The sequence below is a fragment of the Poecilia reticulata genome, linkage group LG16, assembly GCF_000633615.1.
Source record: "Poecilia reticulata strain Guanapo linkage group LG16, Guppy_female_1.0+MT, whole genome shotgun sequence".
Lineage (NCBI taxonomy): Eukaryota > Metazoa > Chordata > Actinopteri > Cyprinodontiformes > Poeciliidae > Poecilia > Poecilia reticulata.
In genome coordinates, this window is record NC_024346.1 from 21,191,905 (window position 1) to 21,219,132 (window position 27,228).

General features: G+C 38.2%; 1 protein-coding gene across 11 annotated transcripts in view; it reads left to right on the plus strand.

Annotated features, from left to right (window-relative positions):
* The first annotated feature begins 665 nt into the window (after positions 1 to 665).
* LOC103478387 (metastasis suppressor protein 1-like) overlaps positions 666 to 27,228 on the plus strand; it is a 50,456-nt gene continuing 23,893 nt past the window's right edge. For 9 of the 11 annotated variants that reach the window (XM_008432194.2, XM_008432195.2, XM_008432204.2 and 6 more), the window contains exons 1-3: positions 667 to 1,162; positions 4,507 to 4,568; positions 11,047 to 11,120. In XM_008432194.2, the coding sequence (XP_008430416.1) occupies positions 1,091 to 1,162; positions 4,507 to 4,568; positions 11,047 to 11,120 (208 nt within the window). In that variant the 5' untranslated portion in view covers positions 667 to 1,090. Of the gene's footprint in view, positions 1,163 to 4,075; positions 4,097 to 4,506; positions 4,569 to 11,046; positions 11,121 to 27,228 lie in introns of those variants that run through there. The other 2 variants (XM_008432196.2, XM_008432200.2) reach the window with 2 other exon arrangements.

The following is a 27,228-nucleotide window of genomic DNA, read 5'->3' on the forward strand; positions in this document are numbered from 1 at the left end:
TTCAATTTCACAAATTTGCTCTAAAAATTGAGGGGACCCAACTCAAGCGTCTGAATGGTGTAATATTTATTTAATCCACTAGGTGACATCCTATTTCTACAGTAATTTTTTAAAGACGCAAGCTCCCGTTTTTATCGATTTTTTCCCTTTCCCGTGTAGTAACAAATCCTCGCTTTTTAAATGGAATTATAAAACTGAATCCTGGATATTTTTTTAAGTCAAGGCTAAGAAAATAAGGACATATAGTTTTATATCAGTGTGTTAACTTCAAAACAAAACAAATCCATCACTGAAAATATTAGCTATTTAGATTGCATCTATATGCCTTTAGTTCTTGCCAGAACTTTGAGAGAATACAGCCAATTTGATGTACGTGCATGTTTTCTTCACGTATGGATGACAAACCGGAAGTTTATGAAAAAAATTTCACAATAAGACAGTAACGCGTGATGAATGTATCGAACCTGTCAAGCAAATTGTGTTTACATTTATGACTGTATTCAGGTTAAAAATATACGTATACATGTACCCGATTCTAGACATTTCGTAGTGTTTTTAGATCGTTGTTAACGGGCACCAAAGCCTATTAAATGTTCGAGGAGCTTTTATTTTGACGAATATTGTCTATCGGATGTACATTTATAAATTGGGAATGCTTGACTATCACAATGTTCTCAGTTTTAGAAGCATAGAGAGAGTGAGCACAGTGGGTATTTACTTACCTGTCGGGATACAGAGAATCATTATCGTATGAGCATTTTGGATTAGATTCCTTCATTATCAACTTGGTACAGATTGAATTCCCAGTCTAGTCATGGATCTAAACGAGGCGTCGTGGAGGGAAAAATGGGGTTTAAATTTCTCTTTTTTTCCAAACAGCTTCTTTTGATTTTAAGCGCTGCCCCAGAGCAGGACTGGACTGTGTTTTTAAACACACCTGACTGCGGTAAAAACTGATTTTTCTCAGTATTCTCACAGTAGACATTTTTAATTGTTCGCTTAGTCCTCCTTATTCAGACTTTTTGGGAAGTTTTGACTCCCTTGGGCAGCGGAGGCAACTGGGACTGACCACCGGAGCTGGTCCTGAAAAATGGAGGCTGTTATCGAGAAGGAATGCAGCGCTCTCGGAGGACTCTTCCAGACAGTCATTGCAGACATGAAAGTAAGTTAAAGAAACTATTAAGAGCACAGTTGGTGTTAACGTAAAGCAGAAAATCCCCCAAGCCGCCCGAACTAAATTGTTTTATCTTAAACGGATGTACCAGCCGACCCTTGGTGAAAAACCAGCTAAGTTGGTAAGAGAGGTAGAGTTGAACTAAAATATACTTTTTTGGATTACAGTTGGGTAGAGCTATTATTCTAACATTAATTGCAGTATATTTGGACTGTGCTCCAGTTATAATATTGGATACCTTTTTGATCCAACTTGAAATAAATACAGCAGCCATCACTTAAGTCCAACTAGGACAGTCAGAATTGGGGCATATAACTTTTGATGGTATTCTTGATTGAGCACCATGAGACCATTTACACCCTCCCCAGCTGTTGTATTTGCCTGAAGGCACGCTGGAATCTAGCTATCTGGGCAGAAAATTATCCACAAGGTAGGAAGACTTTGACATGCTCGGGTCAAATGTCCAGCCTCTGGGTCTGCTGGAGTAAAGGAGTTTGTTATGAATACAGCTGAGGTATTCAGCACCTCTCGGTGTCCCATACCGCTCTGCTTGTTCCTCTCTGTAACTTACTGGTAAAATGGTGCCAGATAGTAGTGAGGACATGCAAATACTGAGTATTTTTGTCTTCATGTGAAGTATTCAAATTTTCATTCATAGTTTTTATGGTACAACTGATAGGAGAATGTAGTTTTGCACGTTACACTGGCTTTCTATATTTCAGCTTGAAGTGTTTTTTTTGTGAGCAGGAACGGCATTACATGTAGTGCTTGAAGTATCTGTAAAAGTATTCACACTATCTGTACTTTCCCCCTTTTTTTAATCATGCTATATGCACAAAACTCAATGTATTCTATTGGGATTTATGTGACTGCATCAGAAAGTAGTGCATAATAAAGTAAAAGTGTACGATGCATGGTTTTCAAACCTATTGACAAACGAGCATCTGAAACTTGTGGCATCCATTTGTGTTCTGTGGTACACTCAACTGCCTTCTCAAGTCAGCTAATTAGTTAATTAAGTCCACCTGGGTGCAATTTAATCTGGGTCTGACAAACTTATTTTAAACTCAGAGGTTTTGTACTAGAATTGTCAACAGATGGCATCATGAAGATCAAGGAATACACCAGTTTTGGGGTATGGTTGTTAGGAAAAACATCTCGGTGAGCACATCACAGTTCAATCATTCATCTGAAAAGGAAAAGAGGGTTTGGCATGGCTTCTGACCTACAAAGACCTGTCGGTTCTCTTAGACCACAGGTGTCAAACTCCAGTCCTCAAGGGCCGCTGTCCTGTAGCTTTAAGATGTGCCTCTGCTGCACTATACCTCAATAGAATAATTAGGCCATTAGCAAGGCTCTGGAAACGTTTTTTACACAAGGAGGAGGTAATTAAGCCATTTCATTCGTGTTTTGTACCTGTGGCACATCTAAAAACTGCAGGACAGCGGCCCTTGAGGATTGGAGTTTGGCACCCCTGGCTTAGAATGATTGGCAGAAGAAATGGCAGCATCATGCTGTGAAGATGTTAAGCGGGGAAAGAGAATCTGGTCAAAACTAGTAGGAAGATTGATGGAGCTCATTCCTGGAAGAAAATGAGTTGGAAGCTGTAAAAAACTAAAGGGTAGTGCAGATTCTAACCATCCAGCAGGAAAAAAAACTGAAGCTTCAATGGAATATGTTGGAATTTCCCAGTCAAAGCAATTGAGAATTTGTGGCAACCCCAGAAAATTACCTTTCACCGATGCTTACCCGTTGAACCTGACTGTGTTTGAGCAATGTTGTAAAAAGAAATGGGTAAAAACTTCAGTCTGCAGATGTCCAAAGCTAGTAGAAACGGCTCCAAGACCTTGTCGGAGCTAATGGTAGCAAAGGGTAGTGTTGCAAAGATTTTATTCTGGGGTGGCTGATTATAAACTTGTCTGATCTATCACATAAATTATTTGTATGGACACTTGTAGAAAGTTTCCATACAAAGAACAAAGAAATTGTTGTTCTTTGTAGAAGACCAAAAATTTACAAGGTTTCATAACAACTTTGCATTTATAATGACTGGTAGCTCCTTGGTGCCAACATAAAAAGGGACATAGTACAGTGATGATTCCTAGTAGCTCAGGTAGATATGAAAATAAAGGTAATAAATGTACAACTTTGCACAAGCCAGCAGCACAGGAACATATCTTGTAACATATCTTGTTCATTTTCGAAAAACGCTTTGCGCAAGCTGCTTCAGGAGAAAACCCAAATTACTGAATGGTCAAAGAGACTGTGTTTGCTTATTTAAATATAAATTTGACATTCAAACTCCAGAACATTGTGCAGCCTGTTAGGTGGCCTTATGTTTAATAGCCTGAACGTCTTTAAGGTCTAGTCTGTCAACAAGTAATAGGAAAAGTATACGAAGTCAAAAGTGAGGCTTAGAAGTGACTGTATTAAAAGGATGTTAGGTTAAAACAAATGGAGTGAAGGATTGGAGCCATGCAAAAACGTGAAAGCTTGCGGTAGAAATGCACCAAAAGGTGCAGTAGTTGCGTAATACGAAGAAATTTGGACTGTGGGTCAAATGAGTCGACTTAATTGTTGGGTGTTATGTTTGACAGTACAATATGACATTCCTCAGGCCCCTGATACTAGTTCCAAAGCAGTGACAAAATGCACAGATTCTTTAGGGAGCTTTCTCTCTTGCTTACAAACTTGTTAGCCTTCTCTCTTTCATTCATTTGGCCTTGTTCTCTGCAGCTGTTTGGGTACAGAGCTCCTCATCTGCTTTTTTAGTCCAGAAATTTTGAAGAAGAAAAAAAAAAACCTGTCCCATCTGGACCTGGACTCATTATACCATAGCATTAGTGCACTCATTGTTTTGGATTGTTTCCAAAGGAGGCCCATGACCCATTTTGCAGCCTAACACGCAAGGAGGACATGATGGTAATCTCTTATTTTACTCTTAAAAATGGCAGAAGTCTGACTTTAATTGAAGTAAATTAAACGTAGTTTTCAGGAAACGATTTGAAACTATTATACTAAATTTTACTCTTTTTTTTTTTAATATTTATTTATTTATTTTTTTTGGTAAACGAATTGTACCCTGATATCTTAAAATCACGAAACAATCAGGTCTAATTGCAAGTATTATTAAAACGTAATGTTAGAAATGACTCAACAGGGCTGCATTCATGAGAAAACCTGAGCTGGCGTTAACTCTGTTCAGGTGAGGCCAGGCATCTGGATTGAGCCATAGGTTTTAAGCTGTTATGTTCATAACTGTGGGAAAAAGTAAATCTGTTCCGACGGTAAAATTGCATCATGCCATTTTTTTTTTATCTCTGTTCCCACAGAGCAGCTGCCCTATCTGGGAAGATTTTATCACCAAGGCAGGAAAACTGCAGTCACAGCTCAGGTGAGTGTGTGATAATGTGCACATATTGCATTTTTGAATGTTTGTTCAAATCTTAATAAGCAAAACTTAAATTATGTTTTAAACTACGTAGGAGCAGAAATAACTTTTTAAAAATTATTTTCTATTAATATCAACAATGTAATAATATAGACTTTTAACAAAGGAAGAAACCTATGTGTAAAACAAAGTCGAAATATTTATAAACAACTGGTAAAAATGATAGATATGTGTGGAGAGATGTTATCCACATATATTATAATCAACCATATTCTGTTGTAACTTGACCTCATAGTGAATTGTTGCCAGAAGCCGTTTCAGCCCTCCTTTTACCATTCATATCAGTGGAGCTCATGCACATCTTATATGCATAACAGATTTAATTTTCCTTTTTCTCCTTTAGGGAAATTATATATAACCTTGAACAAAATGTTAAAAGGAACTAAGATTATAAAAGTAATTCATTTGCTTAGTTAAAATCCTGAAAAATATGCGGCATATGTTACAGTTTTGTCCAGAGACATTCCTTTGGTGCCGTAGCAATCAAATCAGTTGAACCATATGCCTAATAATCATAAACCCAATTTTGCAACTGATTTTGTATCTAATCTACGCTTTTACTGTAGCCATATAGCCTTTAATAACAACAATTATGTTTACAGAATTGCTTTCTTTCCCAACACTAATCGGAGCGTCCTTATGTAAGCTTCAATCACTTTTTTCTTATTTAATTCACCTTCTAAAGACAGCTTCAGGCTTACTCGTTTCAAGTCCTTGTAAACAGCAGTCACCTCTCCTAGTTGGGTTTAAGTGACCACGTGTCAGAAGACAAACAACTTACGACAACGAAAATAAAAGATCTTTGTCCAACAAGCACGGCAGATACAGACATCCCGTGGTTTTAATTATTCTTTGATTAACTGTGCATGGCATTTCCCCAGCAGTGTAGGTGTCCACGTGTCCTCATGCTGAGACACTTACTGACAGCTGTATAAAGGTTCAGTGACACAATAATAATCGCCTCGGTATCCCATTGTTCTGTTTACCTCTCTATTAAGGTTGATTATTGCTGAAATGTTGTTCGACTCTCTCCATCATTTAGGGGTCAAATATGTGACCCTGCCATCCAAAATGCCCAAGGAATATTTGTTAGCTTGCTGCTAATGACTGGCAGTTTTAAAAGTACCATGTTAAAGTTTGGTCATCAGGCGAGTGTTAAAAAAAACAAACAAATTTCCTAACATCCCCAGTGAAACTAAGTGTGAGCTATAGCAATATATTATAGTTTACAAGTGGTGTAATTTTTCTCCACATGTGTTTTGCTTTCCAAACAAGTTACAAAAGGGGCTATGTATGAGAATTAAAATGTCAGCAGTTACGCCTTCTGACCGTCATTGCAACCCAATGATCAATAGCTCTCTCATAAATGACTCAGAATAATTGTCTATAATTCATTCATATAGATCCAGTTTCCATTAAGATAAGAGCTACTGCTTCAAATGGTTCGTTCCAGATGTTTGTTAATAATGTAGATTTGGTTAAATGCGCAACTCGGAATAATAATCCTTAGCGAGTTCCAGCTACCGTTTCTATGTGGTTAAAAACAAAAATACGTTATTTTAAGAGTCCATATCCACACAAAAACAAATCAGCCTAATTATGCGTAGGTACAGTAGAAACCATTGCATTTAAATGTACTCTGTGTTCTCCCAGAATCACTCAATGAGAGCTTTCAGAAATGTTTACTTCCTGCTTTACACTGAATGTCATTCATGGAAAGATGACTACTCTGTGGTATATTTAGACTAGACTTTTCCAGGTAAAGTACAGCCTGCGACCTGGTCCAAACAGAGGAGTGGTCATGATACTAGGCTCTGTGTAGAGATTTTTCTTCCTTTATGCTGTGTTTGCCAACATGTCTTGTTTTTGGAAACTAACATGTAAGATCCTTTCTGTCCATTTTTAGACCTGCTTCCAGTCATTTTTTTACACTTTTTTGTTTTCCATAAACCCCCAATTGATGGACCTCTGTAATCTGTTTGGGAACTGGACTATTCTGAGCAGCTAACACATGCATGTAGTAAAACACAAACACACCCACCTTCTCATCTTGGTCTGGATAAGTTACCAGCTAGTAGTGGTAGAAGCATATGTCACTGGGTGTATTGCAGCCAAAGGCGGTCTACTCTGTAATTAAGCCCCTCTGCTCCCTTTACAAAGCGGCCAGCATATGAGCCAATTACAGTGTAGTGACAGTTTGGTGGGGTTTCATTTCCTTAAAAAAACATAAATGTGTTTTCTGGTAATGGAAATGGATCCCTCTGACACATGCTTTAATATTAGGTAATTTCTCTGTAAATCTGCCAGCCTTTTTTTGTGGTTGATGCTGTTGTATCAGTTGAGCTACAAGTTCATACAGTGTTGAAGCACTATTTGGAATATTTCAATTATCTTCTGAAGTTCTGATCTAAATTTGGTGTTTTTATATCTGATGCAGGCTTTAAAGGGGGTTCCTACTGTACGAGGATACATTAAACACTAAGTACTTACTGTGTGATAAGTCAAGCATATTATGTTTCTGAGACAAGTTCAGCCAACTCAACCTCTTTCTATGATTCGCATTTAGTCACATTCCAGCTTCAGCTTCTCTAAGAATAGATGAGAGCAGCAGGACTGAATGTATCATTGTCGTAAAGAGTACTCTGCTGTACTGTGGCGTTCTCTGCAGGGAGTTCAGATTGGCCTGGCCAAGGCCTCGTGGAATAGATATGTTAAAGTCATTTGTCTTGACTTATAGCAGGGGTGTGTGCAGATTTTAAAACCAGTGGTAGCAGTCAGGTCCTTGTTGGAGTATGGCTCACAGCTTAAGCGCTTGCTGGACATACAGTGCCTTAGAAAAGCATTCACACCCTTTGAGATGTTTTACTTTTTGTCACTAAGCAACCACAAACTTCAAAGGTGTTTTTGGGAGTTTTTATGTCATAAATAATCTATACTCTCCTTTTGCTGTGATACTTCTAAGTAAAACTCGGTGAATTGTCTCCTGAAGTCTTATATTTACTAGAGGGAATCCACCTGTGTGTAATTTGCGCTCGGTATAAGTGGAGCAGTTTTGTGAAGCCAGAGAGCAGTTGGAGAACATTAATGAATTAATGGCATTACAAAGTCCAAAGAACTTTGTAATGCCATTACAACTTCATCCACAACTGGATGAAGTTGTGGAAATGTCACAAGAAGAGATGGGTCATAAGTCAACACCTCAATCTTTGAACGTCTCCCACAGTGCTGGAATCAACTATCCAAAACACTTTGGAACAACTTCTTAGGTGCAGAGACCCACAGCTCGGGTGGGACAATCTGTAGACAGGAGTAGTGGTGTTTGTGCACTCTGTAAATCTGGACTTTGTAGAAGAATAACCAGAACAAAGTCATAAGAAAATCAAGTTTAGGTCTTTCTTAAGCATGATTAGATTTTATGGGCAAAATAATGGAGCTAAATACATGGCAGTTCTGGAAAGCACTATACATCCAGGCTCACTGAGCTTGAGCTGTTGTGCAGATAAGATGATAATAAGCATCCAGATGAGCAATGGACACGTACCCAAAAAGACATGTTGCTGTACCTACTGCAGTAGGTGTCTCTGCAAAGTACTACCTCAGTGAGTCCGGATACAATTCAGATTCCCATTAGTAAAAACAACCATGTTTCACTTTTCTTCCTCTTCACAAGTTTACACCCTCTTATGTTGGCTTATGATAAAATTCTAATAAAATACGTTGAAATTTGTTGTAATTGAAAGATTTCAAGGAACTTTAGCAGTGCACCTGTAAATGAAAGCAATGATTATAGCCACATGACTCGGAGCTGAAACAAGGATGCTGAATTTTTGCCTGCACAAGAAAATAACAAATGTACCATTTGTTCATCCCCAGTTGAAATGTGAATTAAACTAATCATTATGACTTGGATTGCAATTATTGTTCCTTAACATTTTGCATTCAGTTGTACTGAAAGCAGGTTTTAAGCCACTTATCACACAAATCCACTTTTAGTTAATGATTTAATCTTTGGTGAATGTGATTTGGCTTCAAGCACCTGAAAAATATTATCCATAGACCAGTAAGGGCACGTAATAAATAAGTGGAGCCAGATATCAGAGGCTGTTATGGTGCCTGTGTGGGGCTTTAAATAGAAAGGCATCTGCGTGTGCCTGTGCGTGTGTTTCTTTTTCCATTTGCAGGACACACCCATGGATCTCCTGGTCAGCTCTCCCACAAAACACCGCCTGTTAACCAATACTGCATTAAGTTTCTGAGTGAAAAAGGACAAGATTGTTCGGTGGAAGAATATTTGGTCTAACCCAGCTTTTGGTTCGCTTTTCTTATCGAGTTGTGAAAGGCTGCTTTGTGATAACCTGAACACAGAAATCTTTTCCTGCATCTTCTGAAAATACAAGCTGAAAATCACCCCAATCATTCTGTTGTATATGTTAAAAAAATGCTTCTCAAACAAATTAAATATTCAGGTAAAGCGAAAACAATCTTTAGTCTCTTCAGAATTGAAATCCTACCCTTATCTTTTATTTACCTGATGCCAGCATGTAATGGTGATGGAAATTCCCAAGTCGTTTATGGAGGTTTTCTGCTGCCACATAGAATAACAAGTGTTTGCAAATTACCCACTCGGCGTTAGAACAAAAGAGCCTGTGTGAGTGAACAAACTTTGGAAAAATTCTTGACAATTGTGTTACTTTGTGTGGTATGCATCACATACAAGTGGCCTAGTCTCCGTAGCGGGGAGCTCATATATCATGTTCATGCTCCTGTGCACACTAAGCTTCTTTCATCTTCATACTTGTGGTCATAATCCTGCACCGTCTGCTGTTTCTAAACCAGACCAACGTTGTGGAGGTTAACCAATTACCTTGATTGCTAAAAAGCAGCAAGTTATGAACTTGCATAATAGCTGATCCTTCAGGTACTTGAATAAGGAGCCAGTTGAGTAAGATGAGGGTAATTTTAAAACAAAATCATAATCTTTCACTAGTTGTACACTGATTTATACGTTTAACCGGTCTTGACCCTCTCGTCTGTCCCTGTGCATGTTCAGTATTTTCTCATTTACTAAATAATAAGATGATGGGAAAATTAGGTCAGTTTGGCAATTACTTCACGCCCTTTTTATTTCAACGCAGGACTCAACTGAGTTGATCCCACACTGATCCCTTCATTGACCTGGAAGTGAAGCAAACTCAGCGTAATTACGGAGACATTCTTCACTCAGCAGGGCTTGTTCAACCTGTAGTTAAAACACGTGTATTACGGTACATGTTGTTGAGTTGTGAAAACATCGACCTTGATGTTTACTTTCCAGAAACCAAATGCATGTACATGTTTTGTGGTTACGCTTGTGTAATGTGTCTTGTTTACACGTCTACACCTTTTCATAAAAACAGCTTTTGATTTTTATTCTTCAGGTCGCATGTTTGATAAATTTCAGCTTATTGGTACACCTCTATGAAAAGATATTTACAACCTTAAAGATGGTTTGTTTTGGCTTTTTTGACACACTTAAATGTCAGATAACCTGTGTAAATGCAAAAAATGGCTTTTGTGTTGGGATTTCATTTATAAAGGGAACAAAGCTATCTGATTCAACTTGGCCCTGTGTAAAAATATAATTACTGCCATTGGTAAATCATCTGTTTACTTTGATTAATTGCATTCTCTTGGTTCAATTTCATGAGTCAATCCCAGGTCAGGTTACATTATGTTGGTGAAAACGGCTCAGAGTACAACATATGATGCCCCTGATCAAAAGAAATTCAAGAACAGACAAACAAATTTCTTAGCAACTAGGAGTTTGGGAAATGTTACAAAGGGCTTTGGGACTCCAGCTATTCACAATGGGGGTCATTATCCACAAATGGAGAAAACATGGAACAGCGGTGAACGTTCGTAGAAGCAGGTGGCGTACAGTAACCCTTGATCCTGACTTGTCACTGACATTGGCCCCTCCACCACTCAAAATATCTGCTAATTTGGCACATTTGACAGCATTTTGCACAGATTTTTTATTTTTTTTCCTCTTCAGTTTTTCAGCCCCAATCTTCCCATTCGCCTTTCTTATTAGCATGTTTGCTAATTTAGCCTGCTCCTCATACTTTTTTTTTTTAAATTGGCAGGGCTCGCTCGTATCTCCCCTTAGTATGCAAAATATCAGACTAAACCAGTCTGACATTTCATTGACTGTGACGTGCCAAAGCGGCAGTGAGGGCGGCTGTGTGGCAGCCTTGATGCTCTTTATAGGATAAAGGGGGGAAAAAAAAAGAGAAACAATTCATTGTGTTCAGCCTGGAAAAGACTGGCTGTTCAGGAAACCTCTCAAACCTCAAGATGGCCAATCCAATATTATCGTCCATTCTCATATGTTGGGTGGGGAAAGTAATGTTTGCCTTATGAATCTGTTTTCCTGTCTTAGGGCGACAGCGGTGGCCGTCACGGTCTTCCTGGATGCTTTCCAGAAAGTGGCCGACCTGGCCACCAACTCAAGAGGTAGGAATAGTCTCTGTAATGTAGTTAACCCAAAATGTTTGACAGCCATGTCACTCTGTTTGTCTTTGCAACTGCATTATGTTGGACTCCAGCTCTTCACCCTATGGTGTGTGGAATGTCTGCGGCTCATTGGCTGTATTGTGTAGCTAATAAATCCATCAGTACGCTGTTTGAAGCTCTCTTGTTGGCTCTGTGTTTGACCTCTGCTCACCTTTTTTCCACTTTCTGTAGCCCAACCCCCCCACCTCTTCTACATCTGGGCTCTCTGCTGCTGCTCTGTTTTCATCCTGAATGTGTGAGAGTGGGAAAGTGGTAGAGTAACAGATCTCATCTTTCCCTAGCTTGGACACTTCCAGCCACGCACTGTCCTATTAATAGGAACTGAAACAGACACACACATTCATTACCTCAATCACAGGAGTGAGAGTGATAGAGGAGAGAAAAGAGCTGAAGGGAGGTGCAGGGAGTGATCATCCTCTCCTTCGCCCTCTTAGATTATATCAGTTTTTTGTAAAGGGGTCCGGATAAGTTAGCTGAGAAGCCTTGCATCACTTTTCCTCTGCCCTTTTCTCACTGACTTTGACTTGCAGTCTTTTTCTTTCGTTCAGCAGTATCACACAGTGCTTGCCATTTGGTGCACTGCAGCTCAGGCTTTATTTAGATTTAAGAAGCAAGGATAGATAATGAGCTATGATTTTCAACTTTTATGCACGGCAGGTAATTTACCTTCATGTGGTTGTGTGCAGCCGTATTACAAAAAGCTCTTAACTTATGCAGGTTTCTGCAGTGCATGTCAATCCTCTTGATGTAATCTAAATTGATGTTGGAGGTGGTTTTAAACCCAAAATGTTCTGACTTTTGTTTCTTTATGTTGTGATTAGATGGCTCAGAAAGGCTGTGGGTTTGGATTTTAATAACCAACCTCTACTAGAAGAGCGAATAGCTTCAACATAGAGTTAAGGGGCCATTTGTTCAGGCTTCAATCTGACAAAAAGTTTGTTACTTTAAATTTAAATAGTTAAAGATGATAATGTGGTTTAGTAAGGACCGTGCAGTTTAGTGATTCAGAAAAATGAAAAATTGCATAGAGGTTCAAAAAGCACACCAAGAGTTGACGATCTTTTCCTGAATAAGCTTGACTGGAAGGTGCTGTATTTACAAAACTTAGGACATGTTTTATGTTATAATTCTCATTTTTGGCTGAGTGAAGAGGTCAGGAATGCCTGCAGTAATTAAGATTAAAAACATGTTTGCATATACTCTTGTTTTTCAGCTTATCAGCTCTTTATACTGCCATTGATAACTTTGAGTTCAAAGAGTCTGTTCCTGTATCTACATTGATTAAAGTACTGAGACAATCTTCTTTTGGAAAGTCATAATTGCCAAGAGGCTGCTGAGGAATTATATTGAGATGCATTTTAATTCCTGACTTTTTAAAAAAAATACATTTTTTTTTCTATCTTTTGCTGTGTCTGTGTTCTTTCAAGTCTTATCCTTGTATCTACTTGCATCACCTGGCATTGAAATCAGTGGTTTGGAGCTCAAAGGTAAATGTTTGAAGAGCTAGAGTATAAAGCCGACAACAGTTTATCTCTTGTAACATCAATAAATGTAGCCGTAAAAGCAACCAGTGCACACAGTGAATGTTATTAAAGCCCTTAATCAAGAAACTGACCTTTCGGCAGCTTTTGTAAATAGTTTTATTTCCTTGAGAAATTAACATTAATGGTGCCTTATAAAGATTTAGACCTGTAGACTTTATGATATCTCATTAGAGTAAAGTTAATAAGTTTCATAACAAATCTCTTGACATGTCCATCTATGCAGTAGGCAGTCTGAATTCAAACACAAATGATCATAATTTACAACCTTTCCATTTTTAAGTCAACGCACCAACAGGGATCTTCTTTAATCAACAAATACTTCTGCAATAGTCCATGTTCAAAGCTCAACCACAAACCTTTTGAACAGTTTTGTATTACAAAGCAGACTTGATTTTCTCAACCCATCTATTTAATTGATTTTATATTCTCTGGTTTTCAACTTTCCATTCATTCAAACTGTTCAAATCTGGTCTGAAGTACACTGAGGTGTACTTTGGTATATCCAGCCTGCTTTCTCTGCAGACTTTTGAGGAAATCTTACCTACTGTTTACTCTTCATTGTATACTTATCTTTTCTCTTTTCCCAATTTTCCTTTTGTTTCAGACTAAATTCTTTTGAACACCATTTTTCTTTCTTTAGCTTTTCTTTATTTTAGCAGTTTCTGCTGCACAGTTGCTGAGCTTTGGTTACTTGATCTGTTTTCAAAATGGATTGGACATTTTTTAAGCATAATGCTGATTGGATGGCCCTGCATGTCAGGAGTTGGTTAGCAAACCAGAGCATACTTTTAAACTTTTAATCCGTTTAAATATTTATAGTATACGTCAGCTTAAATTCTCTGAGTTATCTTTGGGCAGTCAAGTAGAGAGACTAACACCACCGTTGTAAAACAAACCAAAGCCTTAAAAGGAAGGTGGGAATGTAGGAGAACAGCCATTAGAGAAAAGAGTAACCGTATGCCTCTCAGCCTAAAAACTTTTCCTTTCACTGTCTTTACTTTTTTCTTTCTTGGGTATATACATTTTATATAAAATATATATGTTTTAATTATGCATTTATTTTACATGCAAGCCAGTTTTGGAAAACATCAAAATATTATGTTTGAATACTGTGGCTTTAAGCTGATATCTTTGTCGTTAAAAAGCCAGCTTGTTGCAACTAAAACATTTTCTTTCTACCATTAATGTGGAAAGGAGAATAATTCAATGAAATGAAAAACAAGCAAATTGTTGAGGTAAGAAGTGAGGTTTCATTTGCAACTTATGAGTTCAAAATGATCTAAATGACATAACTGTACAAAGGTAGCAGTAAGGAGAAGGGGACAAAAATATCGACAAAAAAATACAGAATAGGTTTACTTATTGTGGACCTACAGAGTTGCTGGTGTCTTCAAACAGGGTAACAGTTGGGATAGGACTAATTATTTTATTTAATTTTCAACTCATGTCGGCTTTATTGAATTAGCATGTTTTGTAGCCTGACTTTAGAGGGATACTCATAGATCTGCCAGGATAAAACAATGACTTTGACTGTCTGAGAGACAGATGAAGCTGTTTTCAAGACTTTGCTAAATTTGCACTGAAAGGACACAGAACCTGGTTAGACAAAAATGACTGCACTTCTAAGTAGGGGTGTAGTGATACAATAATTTCACGATACGATATGCGCTATTCTGGTCACGATACGATATGTATCACGATATTTGTTGAGCGATACAATTTGATATGATTCAGTGCATTTTTACGATTTTCTGAACGATTTTAGAAGGACAGTGATTTTAGTGACATTTTGTGTTCCATAGACTTGAATTTAGTTAACTGAAAACTGATTAAAAGCACCAACTACACAATACCTGAATCTGATTGGACAGTCTAACAGTCTGCAGCTGGACAAAATGAACCAAAGATGCAGTGAGAGAATTAGTTTCTGTCATTTAATTCATGTGGATTTGATACAAAACTCAAAAGTTTAAACGGCAATCCAGGAGCAGAGTGGGGAGATCATCAGCCTCTGTAGACTCTCAATATGCAAATGATTGCACTTATGTTTTTTCTTTTGGACACTTTTGGACACTCCAAAATGTTGTTGCATTTTGGAGTAAAAATGCAACCACAAATGCAGTCTTTTGGACTGTGGGGAAAAAGGCTTTTCTACCTTGGCTCCCGGAGTTAGCCATGGCTGTAAGCTGTTTACTACTAGCTGCTAAAGTAGTGGCTCCGCCTCACTACGTAGTGATCGACTCCCTGCAGCTACGCAGCGCCGGTATTCCCCTTCTTGAATCTGAGTAGCTGCCTCTCAGACTGCCAGGATCTCATCGTTCTCTCAGTCTCTGATACTCTTTGTTTGTTGCTAATAAGAATGACCGATCAATCAGCCATTGTTATTATGGAAATCCTCACTGCGCCGCGGATTCCGGCTGGGGTTTTTTCCTCTTCGTCTTCCTGCTCAAAACACAGCGCAGCTGCGCGCCCGCTTCGGATGTTATCAACCCATGTTCATTCTTAAGGTAATTCTTTATATACAGAACAGAAGCCGCTAAGCTAAAAACTAATTATGCAGTGATGCTACCAGTCGAAATTTGCATTAATTTCGCAATCTCACTGCTTTTGCAGCTGCTCCGTTCGAGCCCCTGCTCCTTTCCGCTTCTCCGTTTCGCTTCTCTTTTCACGGTTACTTGCGCAACTTTATTTTGTTTCTCAGCAACAAAATACAGCCTATCGTTTTTTATTGAAGATTTTACGTGTCCAAAAACACAGGAATCTAATGTTAAGTTTCGTACGTTTGGAAGCTCATTCCCTCTCACATAATCTGAAATGCCGGGGAATGGCGGCGCTTTTGACATTTCTCTGACATTCGGAAAAATATGGTTTACTAATTTTAGCATAACTTCGGTTATACTTGGCCTATTAACACAATTTAAAAACTGGTGTGTAATTTATAATGTGCACTTTAAGCTCAAGTTGAAAGTGAGACTGAGGGAGGCGGAGTCTTGCTGCTACGCCGTAACAAACTAGACGTTAAAAAGAGCTATAAGGCTATGGACCCTTATTGTTGAACGGATCGATACTCGCGGATGAAATTTCCGAGGTAGGAAAATATCGATATATATCGCCGAACCGATTTATTTATACAGCCCTACTTCTAAGTAGGTAAAGTGATTATTCCAACTAAAGGTGTGATGGTTTAATTACATTGTTGGACTAAATTGCATTTGAGAGACCTTGTCTGCTTCCACATTTCCTAAGACATCAGAATATTAATGGGATTTTCTTCTTCCGGATAAGTATGGAAAAACAAAATAAAATGTGGAGTAACTTTTTGCAGTTCCAGAATATTCCCCGTCCTATTGTCAACATAACCAGTCAGTCATAATTGGTCATAGTTTTGTTTTGTTTTTTTATGATGGATCCACTTCCTCTTTTTTATCTTTCCAGATTTTATATTTAAAGCCTGACCATTACAAACATAATTTTGTACATTGTCATGTTGAAATTTTGTTTTTAATCTTTGTAAATGTAGTAATGCTGGACTTGGAGGACTTGGAACTGCTAAAATTTGACTTCAAATTTCCAACACATATGAAATGTGTTGGAAATTAAAACTATTGTTTTTGTACTTTTTTTTTTTTTAAAAATATGTGGCGTTGAACAGGGTCCAACCTTATATTGTTAGTAAGATTTGCTGCATGAATGTAAATTTATTCAAAGCTTAGCTTGTGGCCGTAAAAATCATCAGGTTGAAATAGAAACTGTAGGATTCACTCTTTCATGCTCTGAGTGCTTGAGCTACAAATATGTTTTTAAGCAGCTGCTGAATTACCAAACTTCTTCCTTTTGTAATTTTTTTCTTTTACTTTTGACGTTGTGACAAGCACATGGAGACAAATTACAGACAAAACTTGTCAATATATTTCCTTCCGTTTTCCTTTCCTCTGAAATCTCAAAGCTTACCGGATGAAAAACAGGACAAGGCTCCATTGAAGAAATGAAAAAGAGATAACGGGGACATGAGACCATCACGAAAGACCAGCTTCAGAAGTGAATAATCCTCTCTTGTTTCATCAAGCATCAGTTCATTTTCTGTGTGAATCCCCTTCTTTCTTTCTGTTCTCTATCGAGTTACAGACACGTCATAGTTTCCTTCTTTGTGTAACGGCATTATGTCTGTTTCTGTGTGCCTGTTGTCTGTTTTTTACCTAATTTTCTGTGTATCCTTGGATGCGGAACCACAAAACAAATCTGTAGTATTCGGTTCAACATGAGAGTGTGAGGAGAATGAAGTTTGAGTGATTATTCTGGACTCGGCAGAAGTCTTACAATGAATGAGAGTATTATTGCTGACACTGAATTGCACACAGGTAGGCTAGTATTGACTTAGATGACTTTTAGAGGTATGTGTGTGGGGCGATTTCTCAGATTTAAATAAATTTACAGGAAATCATGTCCCATTTCCTTCCAATTACTTTACTTAATTTATATTAAACTATGCAAAACAATGGGCTAATTGACAGCATCATTAAATCTGTTGCTCTCCAACTGTTGGATGCTAAACCACAGATTCACGTTCACTCACAGCCTGTTCAGATTTTCTCACACCACCCAAGCCATAATAGTTTATTAACGGTCGTAAAAAAGGCCTCGTGTCGCATGTGGGTTGGCAGCTTTTTTTTTTTTTTTTTTTTTTGAAAACTGCCTTTACATGAACTTCTCTGTGTGTGCAGAGAATATTAGGTGTTCATCTCTGGCAGTAATAATGCCGGTGGCTCCTTTAGCAGCTGCAGGGAAGACTCTCTTTAGACAAGTCTGAGTTTGTGGTAATGAAATATACACCTGCCACACAGGCAGCATGTAGAAGCACGCTGGGTCTGTTCAGATGGAAAATAATATTCAGCAGCTGCTAGAATGACTGTGTTTTCCCTGCCCTTAGTATATGGGATTTTCATTTAAAATCAGGTGTTTTTTTATTATTTTTATTTTATTTATTCGCACACGGCTTTATTTTAGCTAACCGGATTTATTGTATTCAAATTCTCCTTGTAACATAAAGCCAACTCTCAGGACCTGTTTTCTATTAACAGAAATTATTCCTACTGGTGTTAAAATAATTAAACATACATTTGTACAGTTTGGTTATACACAATCATACAAACATATATCTGCTTAATTTAGTAGTAGTTTCAGTAGTTATTGTTCAGAATATAATTAACCTTTGTTGTAAACACTTCTAAAGTAACAAACCACAAGCAGGTATTAGACGGGGGGACGAGGGGGGTTCTCAAGTCTCTTCTATAAATAAAAATTCTTCTTAACATTTTTGTCACCTCTATAAATGTCAAAAACTGCTTGTATTCCCTGACAAGCTGCCATCTCTCATATCAGCTGCCGACAAATATCATCTGATTGCCTTTTTGAATACAAAAGTAAGATTATGCTAAACATTTGTGAGGACATGATGTTATCTCCATCATCTGCATGTGGGAGTCAGGATGTCAGTAATTTTGCACTTGGACACGCTTGGTGAAGCAGCTACTGCAGCAGTGGCTTTTAGTTCTTCAACGGATGTGTTTTGGTGTATATGTGGAATAAAGTAGGGCACAGTATGAAGATGGGTTGACCTGGTCCAGCCTCTGAATTTTGATGAAATCAGCTGATAATTTGGTTATGGCTTCTGGGTATTCATGAGCCTGCATGCCAAGAAATTAAATGGTACCGCTAGTGGTGTGACCCAGTTGTGAGAACATCTAAATATTAAAAAACAACTCTTCTTAAAAGAAAAAGCAAAAGACATTTAATAAATTTCCTAAGCTGTAGATGATAAAAGCTGGTAATACTGTTACTCCCTTAGGCACTTCCCCAGGGAAAAGAGGTTGTAAATAACAGACGTCTTTCAAGATTTATCTTCCAAAAATCTAGTAATGTCTGCTGGTTTCTGGGCACAATGTGTGACATGTGGTATGTGTTATCGCTGCCTCTTTTTGTACAGATTTATATAACCGATCTACACAACAACATTCTTTTTTACTATTCAGTAAAAAAGTTGTACTAAAACAAGACCCTAAGAGAGGGTGAAATTGTGATTAATCTGTAGTCATTTTTAAACAATGGCCTCTATTGAAAATAAGACTTGAGTTCTGACTTGCTTTCTTTATATTTATATTTTTGTAAACACAGCCTGTACTGTAAACCATAGTCGAAGCACGATACATCTCTTTTGGAAAAAAAAGGTCAGCCTTTTTCCTCTTTGGTGCTCCCAGTTCATGCTCAGCCTCTGTTATAGAGCAACCTTCGTATGAAATAACCCACTGTCTCAGCTTTCTATGTGAGACCTCTCTGTTCTCTTTTTCCAGTTTGGGTCCAAGACTAGCCATGGCTCTGTATAATTCCAGTCTTCTGTCCAGGCCAGACCAACATCCTGTCCCTTACACAAGCTCCATGCCTTTCAGTCAACACACCCACCTCTGCTGCTGTTGACTATGAATCTTATTCTGAATTTTCTTGCAGATTATTTCAGTCAGAAAAATGAGCATTTCTGGGGTCAAGTACACAACTTGTAAAACTGAGTTTACTTGAATATTTACAGCTTGGTTTTGTAGACCAATTGCAGAAAGAAAGCATTTGTGGGAACATAATTTTCAACGAAACGTAGACCAGAAATGGATTCCATACTCATCGCTCATGTTTAAATCGGTAGCTTATGTTAGATTATTTGTACTACAGCAGTGTTTTGACACAATTTATAGCTAGGCAGCTCAATGATATTAATTAAATATTTTCAGTTTTTTTCCAGATAACTTTATTGAAGACGGTGCAAGATCTGTTTGAGTGAGGGTTATGCTTTAGAGCCATACCAGGTACATTTAATATTTGTCTCGCACAAAGTTCCAGTGAATTCTCAGTGTGTTTTCGTACGTGTGCATTTGCAGGCGTCAGTGCTATTTGCTCTCCTGCTTTTGTTTAAACATGAACCTGGTTAGACGAGTGAACTCTGGATCGTCTGACACGCATGCAAAGCCAAATTCAAAACACATTTCTCTGGCAAATTAACTTCAGTCTTGTGTGTCTGAGTGGCTGAAAATCACAGTCCTTACCATTGTAGTCCAATGCCTCGAAAGACGTTTGCTTCCGTTTCTTGTTTCTTTCATCAAAATGAACATATAACTCACACCGCCAGAAATTTGTTGTTTGTTGCAACATTTCCTGATAACATTTTTACTGTTTGTTTACATGTGTGTTCCTGGTAAAAGGGGGGCAGCTCTGACTTGTCTGCACTGTGGACAAGTTTTCTTTAAACACACAAGTGTTGGAAGTGCGTGTAGGTGTTATCTCAGATAACATTTGCATCTATCTCCTGGGTGTACATGTACTAATTTGTTTACGATGGGATTTTATCTTTGTGTTTAGCTCCTTTTGTGTCTAGCTTCTGTCTCTTTTATTGGTGGGTGTCAAACTCATAGACCAGTCTACATTTAATATTTTACTACATTTAATCCCTTTGTTCAGGGAAATGTTTTTACTTACTCACAATATGAGACATGTAAAATTATCCTCATAGCACCGCTTTACAGGTCACTGTTAATCACCTAGAGTGGCTTTCTGTTTAGTAGTTGGGCCAGTTTTTTGTAAAAAAAAAAAAAAAATCATTTAAGGATTGTTGCGTCTTTTTCAGTAATCACCATTTCTTTCCCCCTTTTTCTCTTGCAGTTTATCATTTTGTCCAGCCTTACCTCCTGTTGCTGCCATACTGTTGAAACCAGATGCATTCAGCCAGTTTGTGATGGCAGCCTTGTGCTAATTTCTCTTCAAGATTAAGTACTCTCTACGTAGCTTAAAATCCCCACAAAGACGAAGCAAAAGATGTAAAATTGGGTGAAGAGAACAGTATGAGAAAAAAAAAGACAAACACATCAAGTTGTAACAAGAAACAGAAATATAATCTCCGTCACACAACTCGGAGTGATGAATGATAACTATGAACGGAGTAAAAGAGGGACATTTGGATCAGTGTTTTTCAACTCTGGACCTCAAGGCACACTGCTCTGCAAGTTTTAGGTATTCCCCTGCTTCAGCACACATGATTTCAATTGGTGTGGCTGATTAACAGGGTTTTGCTGAATTGCAGTCATCAGAAAGGGGTGAGTTGAAGAAGGGGTGCATCTAAAACATTCAGGTTAGTGTGCCGTGAGAACCAGGGTTGGGGAAATTACTGATTTGGTTTAACGGATGAACATCGTGACATAAAGTAGCAAGATATCGTTTTTTTTTCTTTTTTGTAGAGAGCCGCCTATTACAGATGCAACACTGTTTAGTATTGCTAATAAACTCTTCCTCAAGTTACTGGAAAATTTGTATCATACTGCTATGAGTATCATCAGAGATGACCACAAGTACATTTATCCGTGTAAAAGGCAAACATCAAGTATTTTATATTCTTATTGACCTGAGGAGGAAGTGCTTTTATTTTTGATGAGCTAGTATTGATTTTCTGCATTGTGTACTGTATTGATAATGGAGGTTATTCTTCTCCTTTGTTTGAAGCACAATAATTGTAGAATATTCTTGATTTAGTGTTTCCTGTTCATTTTTTTTTAAGGAAGTGCTTTTATTTTATGTCACCAGTCATATATTACAACACAGTTTATCAGCCAGGAAGATGGGTGTATTTTGTTGTAAAATGACCCAGTAATGCTCAGTCCAGAGTCATGCATACAGTCGCATGACTCTGGACTGTTGTTAACCATAATAGCCCACAGTATGTGAACATCCATGACTATTGGCACAAACAATCCACAAGAATATGTGCACCTCTGTCTGAGCTGCAGGTTATTTTCACCACTAGAAAAATCAAATCAAATAAAAATTGCTCACAAGACCCAACTCCATGTCAAATCTTAAAAGCATGAGTCTCAGTCAAATCTGGAGTCTTAACTCAAATGCGTCTTGAATGCAAGATTCAGACTTGATCCCTCCAAAATTATGGTACATATTCAATGTGTTTCTGCCTCTGTGCCTGTAGTGAAGTTTTTATTTAAAATTTTTCCAAATGCCTCAAATACCTTATACCAAATACTGGTTAGATGTTGTGTAAAATAATGGACTAATTATGTGTTTACATGAGTAACCGCTGTTAAAATTCAGATTACTTAGAAGGTTGAGTTCCTAAAGTCAAAACACCATAAACTGCAGCATTAATGATGTGTTTGTGTGAAGCATGTGCATTCAGTTGTGAAGATTGATGAGAACTGACCTTGGATTGGAAGAAGTCCTGTCACAAATTCTGAGTTTATGATGGAGCTGTTACGCATGTGAGAGGCACAGAAACATGCAAAGCCTCTGACACATACATAGGGGATGTAATCTGGTGGTCATTATTGCAAACAAGGCAGTGTTGTGTTGCACTGACAAACAGTTGAGTCTGTGTAGCTCGCCTCTGGTTTAAATTATCACCAGTATCCCACAGACCACAGACCTCTCAGTCTCACTGTAGGGAAAGGAAAGGTCACAGCCTTGCTCACACAGCGAGGGCAAAAGTTCTGCTTGGTTTTATGCAAGTGGTAAGGAAAGTTTCTCGTGTCTTTCATGTCTACGTTAACAACATGACAGAGTGCTTTCCAGTTTGCACTAGTATTGTCATAAAAGAATACAAAATTACTTTTAAATTTGACAATTAAAGTGAGCAATGCCTTTTCTCTCGTTCATCATTATTTCTTAAAACCTAACACAACTTCTAGTCATCTGAAATCTGATAACTTGTCTAATATCTTTTAGCTGTTTTTGTCTTGATTATTTATTAGTTTTTTTTTTTATCTTTAACTTCACTATTTTGGATTTATTTATGATCAACTGTTTCAACTGCTGGTGTTTTTCTCCCGTGTTACCACCTTCTTAACGTCATGCATCATTCCCTCGCGCTTGCAGACAACGTCAAGGTGAATGTATTCATAACAATATTGGGTAACTTGTTTGTGCGTCTAAGCAGTTGCTGTGGTTTTGATTGATTTTGTCTTGTCAGACCAGATTCTGATTCAGCTAGACAATTAGTTAAGCTGATATGAAATGTTCATATTTAAAGTATAAATGTTTAATATACAGTCCTTAACATGTAGGTGGATTGGGGAAAATGTACAGATATATTGCTAATTTATGTTTATTTTTTGCATTATTTCAAGAATTGTTCTTTGTGAATGCCATGCCAGATTGATTTTGATCACTTTGTTAATCAGGAAAGGAGAATATATGTCTAATGAAATATCTTGCCAATGTACAGCATTATGCTTCTATAAAGAAAAAAAGCAACAAAAAAAATTGGCTCGTGCTTACAAGGTTGTAATTAACCACTCCACCCTTCTAACCTGAATTACCTGTCTTTTGTTTTTTCAGTTTTTTTGCGTTGTAAAGATAAAGATCTTTGTTTTTCATTCTCAAAGGTTGTTCTTGAAAATTTTACTACAGGTTTTTTTTTCCAAAAGTACGACTGCTCTTTCAACTTTCAGTGTAGTCTGTTGTACAAGCGTGACTCAGACTTAAGTTTATTCGGACTTTTGCAATGAAAACATAAACGTCTGTGCTCTTCGTTGTCAATGATTAACTGGGGTATAAGACTTTTCGCACGTCCCGACCACATGCTTGCAGTAGAAAATGCTCACTGCTAGAGGTACCATAAATAACAATGTCGGTACCAAAATAACAAGCCAATTTAGTTCATTGCTAGAGGTCTTAGTCAATTCTTTTTGCGTGTCTGTGTTTAGAATATGTGTCACACCAAAAAAGGAAGATTAGTTAGAAAGTGGGGCACCGAAGCCCAGAAAAGAGCAAGAAAGGTCTCAGGGGTAATCTATTCTTTTATTCACACTCTCTTTCTCTCTCTGGCCATCTCATGACACGCTTAATCCCCTCATTGCTGTCTTTAACTGGTCAGATTCTGGGCAAACGGATACATGTAGGCTGATCCTGGCACAATGTATTGAGGAATAAAGCCTCTTATTTATAGGCTCATTACTGAATCTTTTAAGGTTTTAATTTTTTTGTCTAGTATCTCAAGCATTTATAGATTCCTCTTGCTGCCTTTTATCTAAAATATTTATCTCTATCACTCTATATGAAAACAGTAAGTTTGAATATATAAAACATGTTTTGCTAACATGTCACTGAAGAGGACATCTTTAAAGAAAAGTTTCCCGTTATCAGCATGAACTTTCCCATGGCATATAGTCTGCATCAGTCTGAGGTTTATTTTGGTCTTGACTTTGACCGCTCATTGAACTAGGCAACTGCTTATTGACTGGATTAACTGAGACACTGTGAAAACACTTTCTTTATATATAAAGGACGATGGTTGGAAGCAGAGCACTTAGATGTTATTGGGAGAAGATGGAAAACTAAACATAAACAGAGAAAAGAATGAAGCACAGAAAGCCCAGACATAAAAGTATCCCAAACATTTTATTCACTGCAAGTTTACCTCTGAAAGTATTGCACATTTTTGCCATGTAGCTGAGACACTTGGCCAATTAGCACAGATTTTTCACTTCAGCTATGCGTGACAACTTTTTATAGAGCAAGAGTCGGTTAAAGAATCACTTTAATGATTCTTGGGATTCTCTCTTGTGAGGTCTTAGGTCAAGGATGAAAATATTGAACACGACTGCATTAGCAATGAGGGCTGCACAGTGGCGCAGTTGGTAGAGCTGTTGCCTTGCAGCAAGAAGGTTCTGGGTTCGATTCCCGGCCCCGGTCTTTCTGCATGGAGTTTGCATGTTCTCCCTGTGCATGCGTGGGTTTTCTCCGGGTACTCCGGTTTCCTCCCACAGTCCAAAAACATGACTGTTAGGTTAACTGGCATTTCCAAATTGCCCCTAGGTGTGAGTGTGTTTGTGTGCATGGTTGTTTGTCCTGTGTGTCTCTGTGTTGCCCTGCGACAGACTGGCGACCTGTCCAGGGTGTACCCCGCCTCTCGTCCGGAACATTAGCTGGAGATGGGCACCAGCAACCCTCCCGATCCCACTGAGGGACAAGGGTGCAGGAAAATGGATGGATGGATGCATTAGCAATGCTGGCGATGACCAGAAAACTGTTGACCAGATGCTCAGCGGTAACTCTTCACACTGGTACAGTGTCTGAGATAAATATAATTGGTTACTCTGTCTTAACATCTAAACTTTACACCTTGGCTTGATTCACTACATTTTGAATCAAATGTATCTGGAAAAGTATAAACATTTTTAAAGGGATTTTGCTGACAAGTGACAAGAAAGATTGTGACATTTAAAGAAATTTTATACATTTTTCCTGGGGACAGAGAAGCTGGGTTAATAATGAGTCAGAAACTCGCTGTCGCTACTGGAAAATGTTTCTGTAATGGAGCCATTGCTTTTGATGTTACACAGTCGGTATCTGTGTGAACTTAAACATCGGCTAACGTCTTTTACTTCTTTTGCGACTTCACAAAGTGAAACAACCTCAAAAGAACGTTTTGTGTTTTTTCCTGAAAAAAACAAAACGACAAACTTCTTTTTTCTGAAGACAAGAATTCTTTTGAGTATTATTAACAATCTGGTGCCTTATTTGTTAGCTGGTTTGTCTCATGCTTGTCGTAAAGCTGTGATGTTTTTCTGTCCCCCAATCAATGGACTGTTGGTTATTCTTTGAAACCAGAAATGCACAATATAGCAAATCACAACTGTCATTACAATATCAATGTGTGTAATATTGTATTATAAACAACAACCTGAAGAGAGTAAATTAGTAAGATGTGATATCTTAGGTGAACTGCAGAAAAAGTGTATTCTGATTTGGAAGGCCATTTTCAGTGTTTTGTGTCAACATTTGATGTATATGTCTTGGATGAAGATGTTAAACCTGAAGTATGGTGGAGTGGCTGTGATGAATGCATTTACCAAAATTATTGCAACGTTATACTTCTGTGAATATTGTGCAGTGCCATCCGAGATCCATAAAAGAACACACACACACACACGGTCTACTCCATACTTTCTTCATGCTGCACAGTATATTAATAAAATTCGTCCTCACCGTTCCTTTTGTCCTGTTTTTGCGTGGCAGCTGTTGGGGACTGAATTCAGTGCAGAGCGTTTTAACGTCAGCACTCGTCACACTACAGCAGGTGCATGTGCGTTTGCACGCCCACACGCTGCATGCGTCTGTGCTTGTTGAGGCTAGACTTACTGTCTGTTGTGTGTGTTTATTTGTGCGGGCAGGCAACACTAGACAGACAAGCTGACTCTGTCAGTAGATACAGATGAATGAGGAGGTAAGTTTGGTGTCCAAGGAAGCCAGGGCACAGCTAAAGGAATATATTGTCAGTGTGCCGGACAGCGTCAAGCAATATCTATGTGGTTCATCTTACTGAACTCCTTTCATTGTTATTTGGTATGAAGGCAACGTATCAGAATGATGGAGCGAATGAGAAGCAAAAGCCTGTGTCTGTGTTGTGTGGGTGGACCAATCTGGGCACGCCAACTGCTCAGCTAGAGCCCTCTGAGTGCATTTGGGTTATTCATCTCCTTTACCGATTCAAACAAAAACTCTGTAATCCACTGGGTGTTTACTGATTGTGTTGATGTAAATGAGTAAACTAAAATGTGATTCACGTGTGAGACGGCGAGAACAGGTCGCAGCAGTGCCAATTGGACAATAACTGGTTTTGGACTTTCACCTTGTTTTTTTCTTCCCCTTTCATGTAACTCCAGGTCATGAGAAACAATGGTAAGTTGTAGTACCGCCTAGTGCCAGAGAAGACTATGGAGTATGACTGTTAGGAATAACTCAGACCTGTGATGTTCGTCTATTAGAGCAGTCTGAAAGCAAGTTTGCAACCAAATATTCATCTGAATACAACCACTGAATGAATATTTACTTCAAGACGTTAAACTTCTAAAACTGTGTAAGGATGTGGAAAAGCTGCTTATGAACACTGTTAAGTACGGCGAGGGACCTATGAGGATGTGGGCTTTTTCCTTTTTCAATGACTCCATGACCTTGTTTGTGTATAGAGTTATGGCCCCTTTGAAATGAGTTTAAAAAAATGATGTGGTGATGTGTCCAGTACTTAAACATTTTCATGAAAAAGTTTTCATTCATTTTGTGGTTTGGTTTCTGTTCGAGTAAAAGGAGAATTAAAGAAGAATTAAACATATTTTTAAAGTTTGGTGGCTTAGTGTGAAGGGTACTTATGTTTTCTTCAGCTCTGTAATTAACTGCTCACCAGATCTCCATACCTCTGTCCAGCTGGGGGAGAGTAAGTTTGTGTGTATCCAGCTGTACATAATCCTCGGCCTCTTATCTTCTTAACCACCGGCCCATAGTTAACAGCAGCCATCTGTGGCCCATCCACAGAGTTGGTTGTGGCCAACGTCCCCGATCTACATGTAGCAAATACAAGCAGCACACTTTCTCTTTCTCAAATTTTTTCTTTATACATTTGCTGGTTACTTTGGTTGTTATATGTACATGTGAAGAAACATTCATTATTTTGACCATTTGCTTCT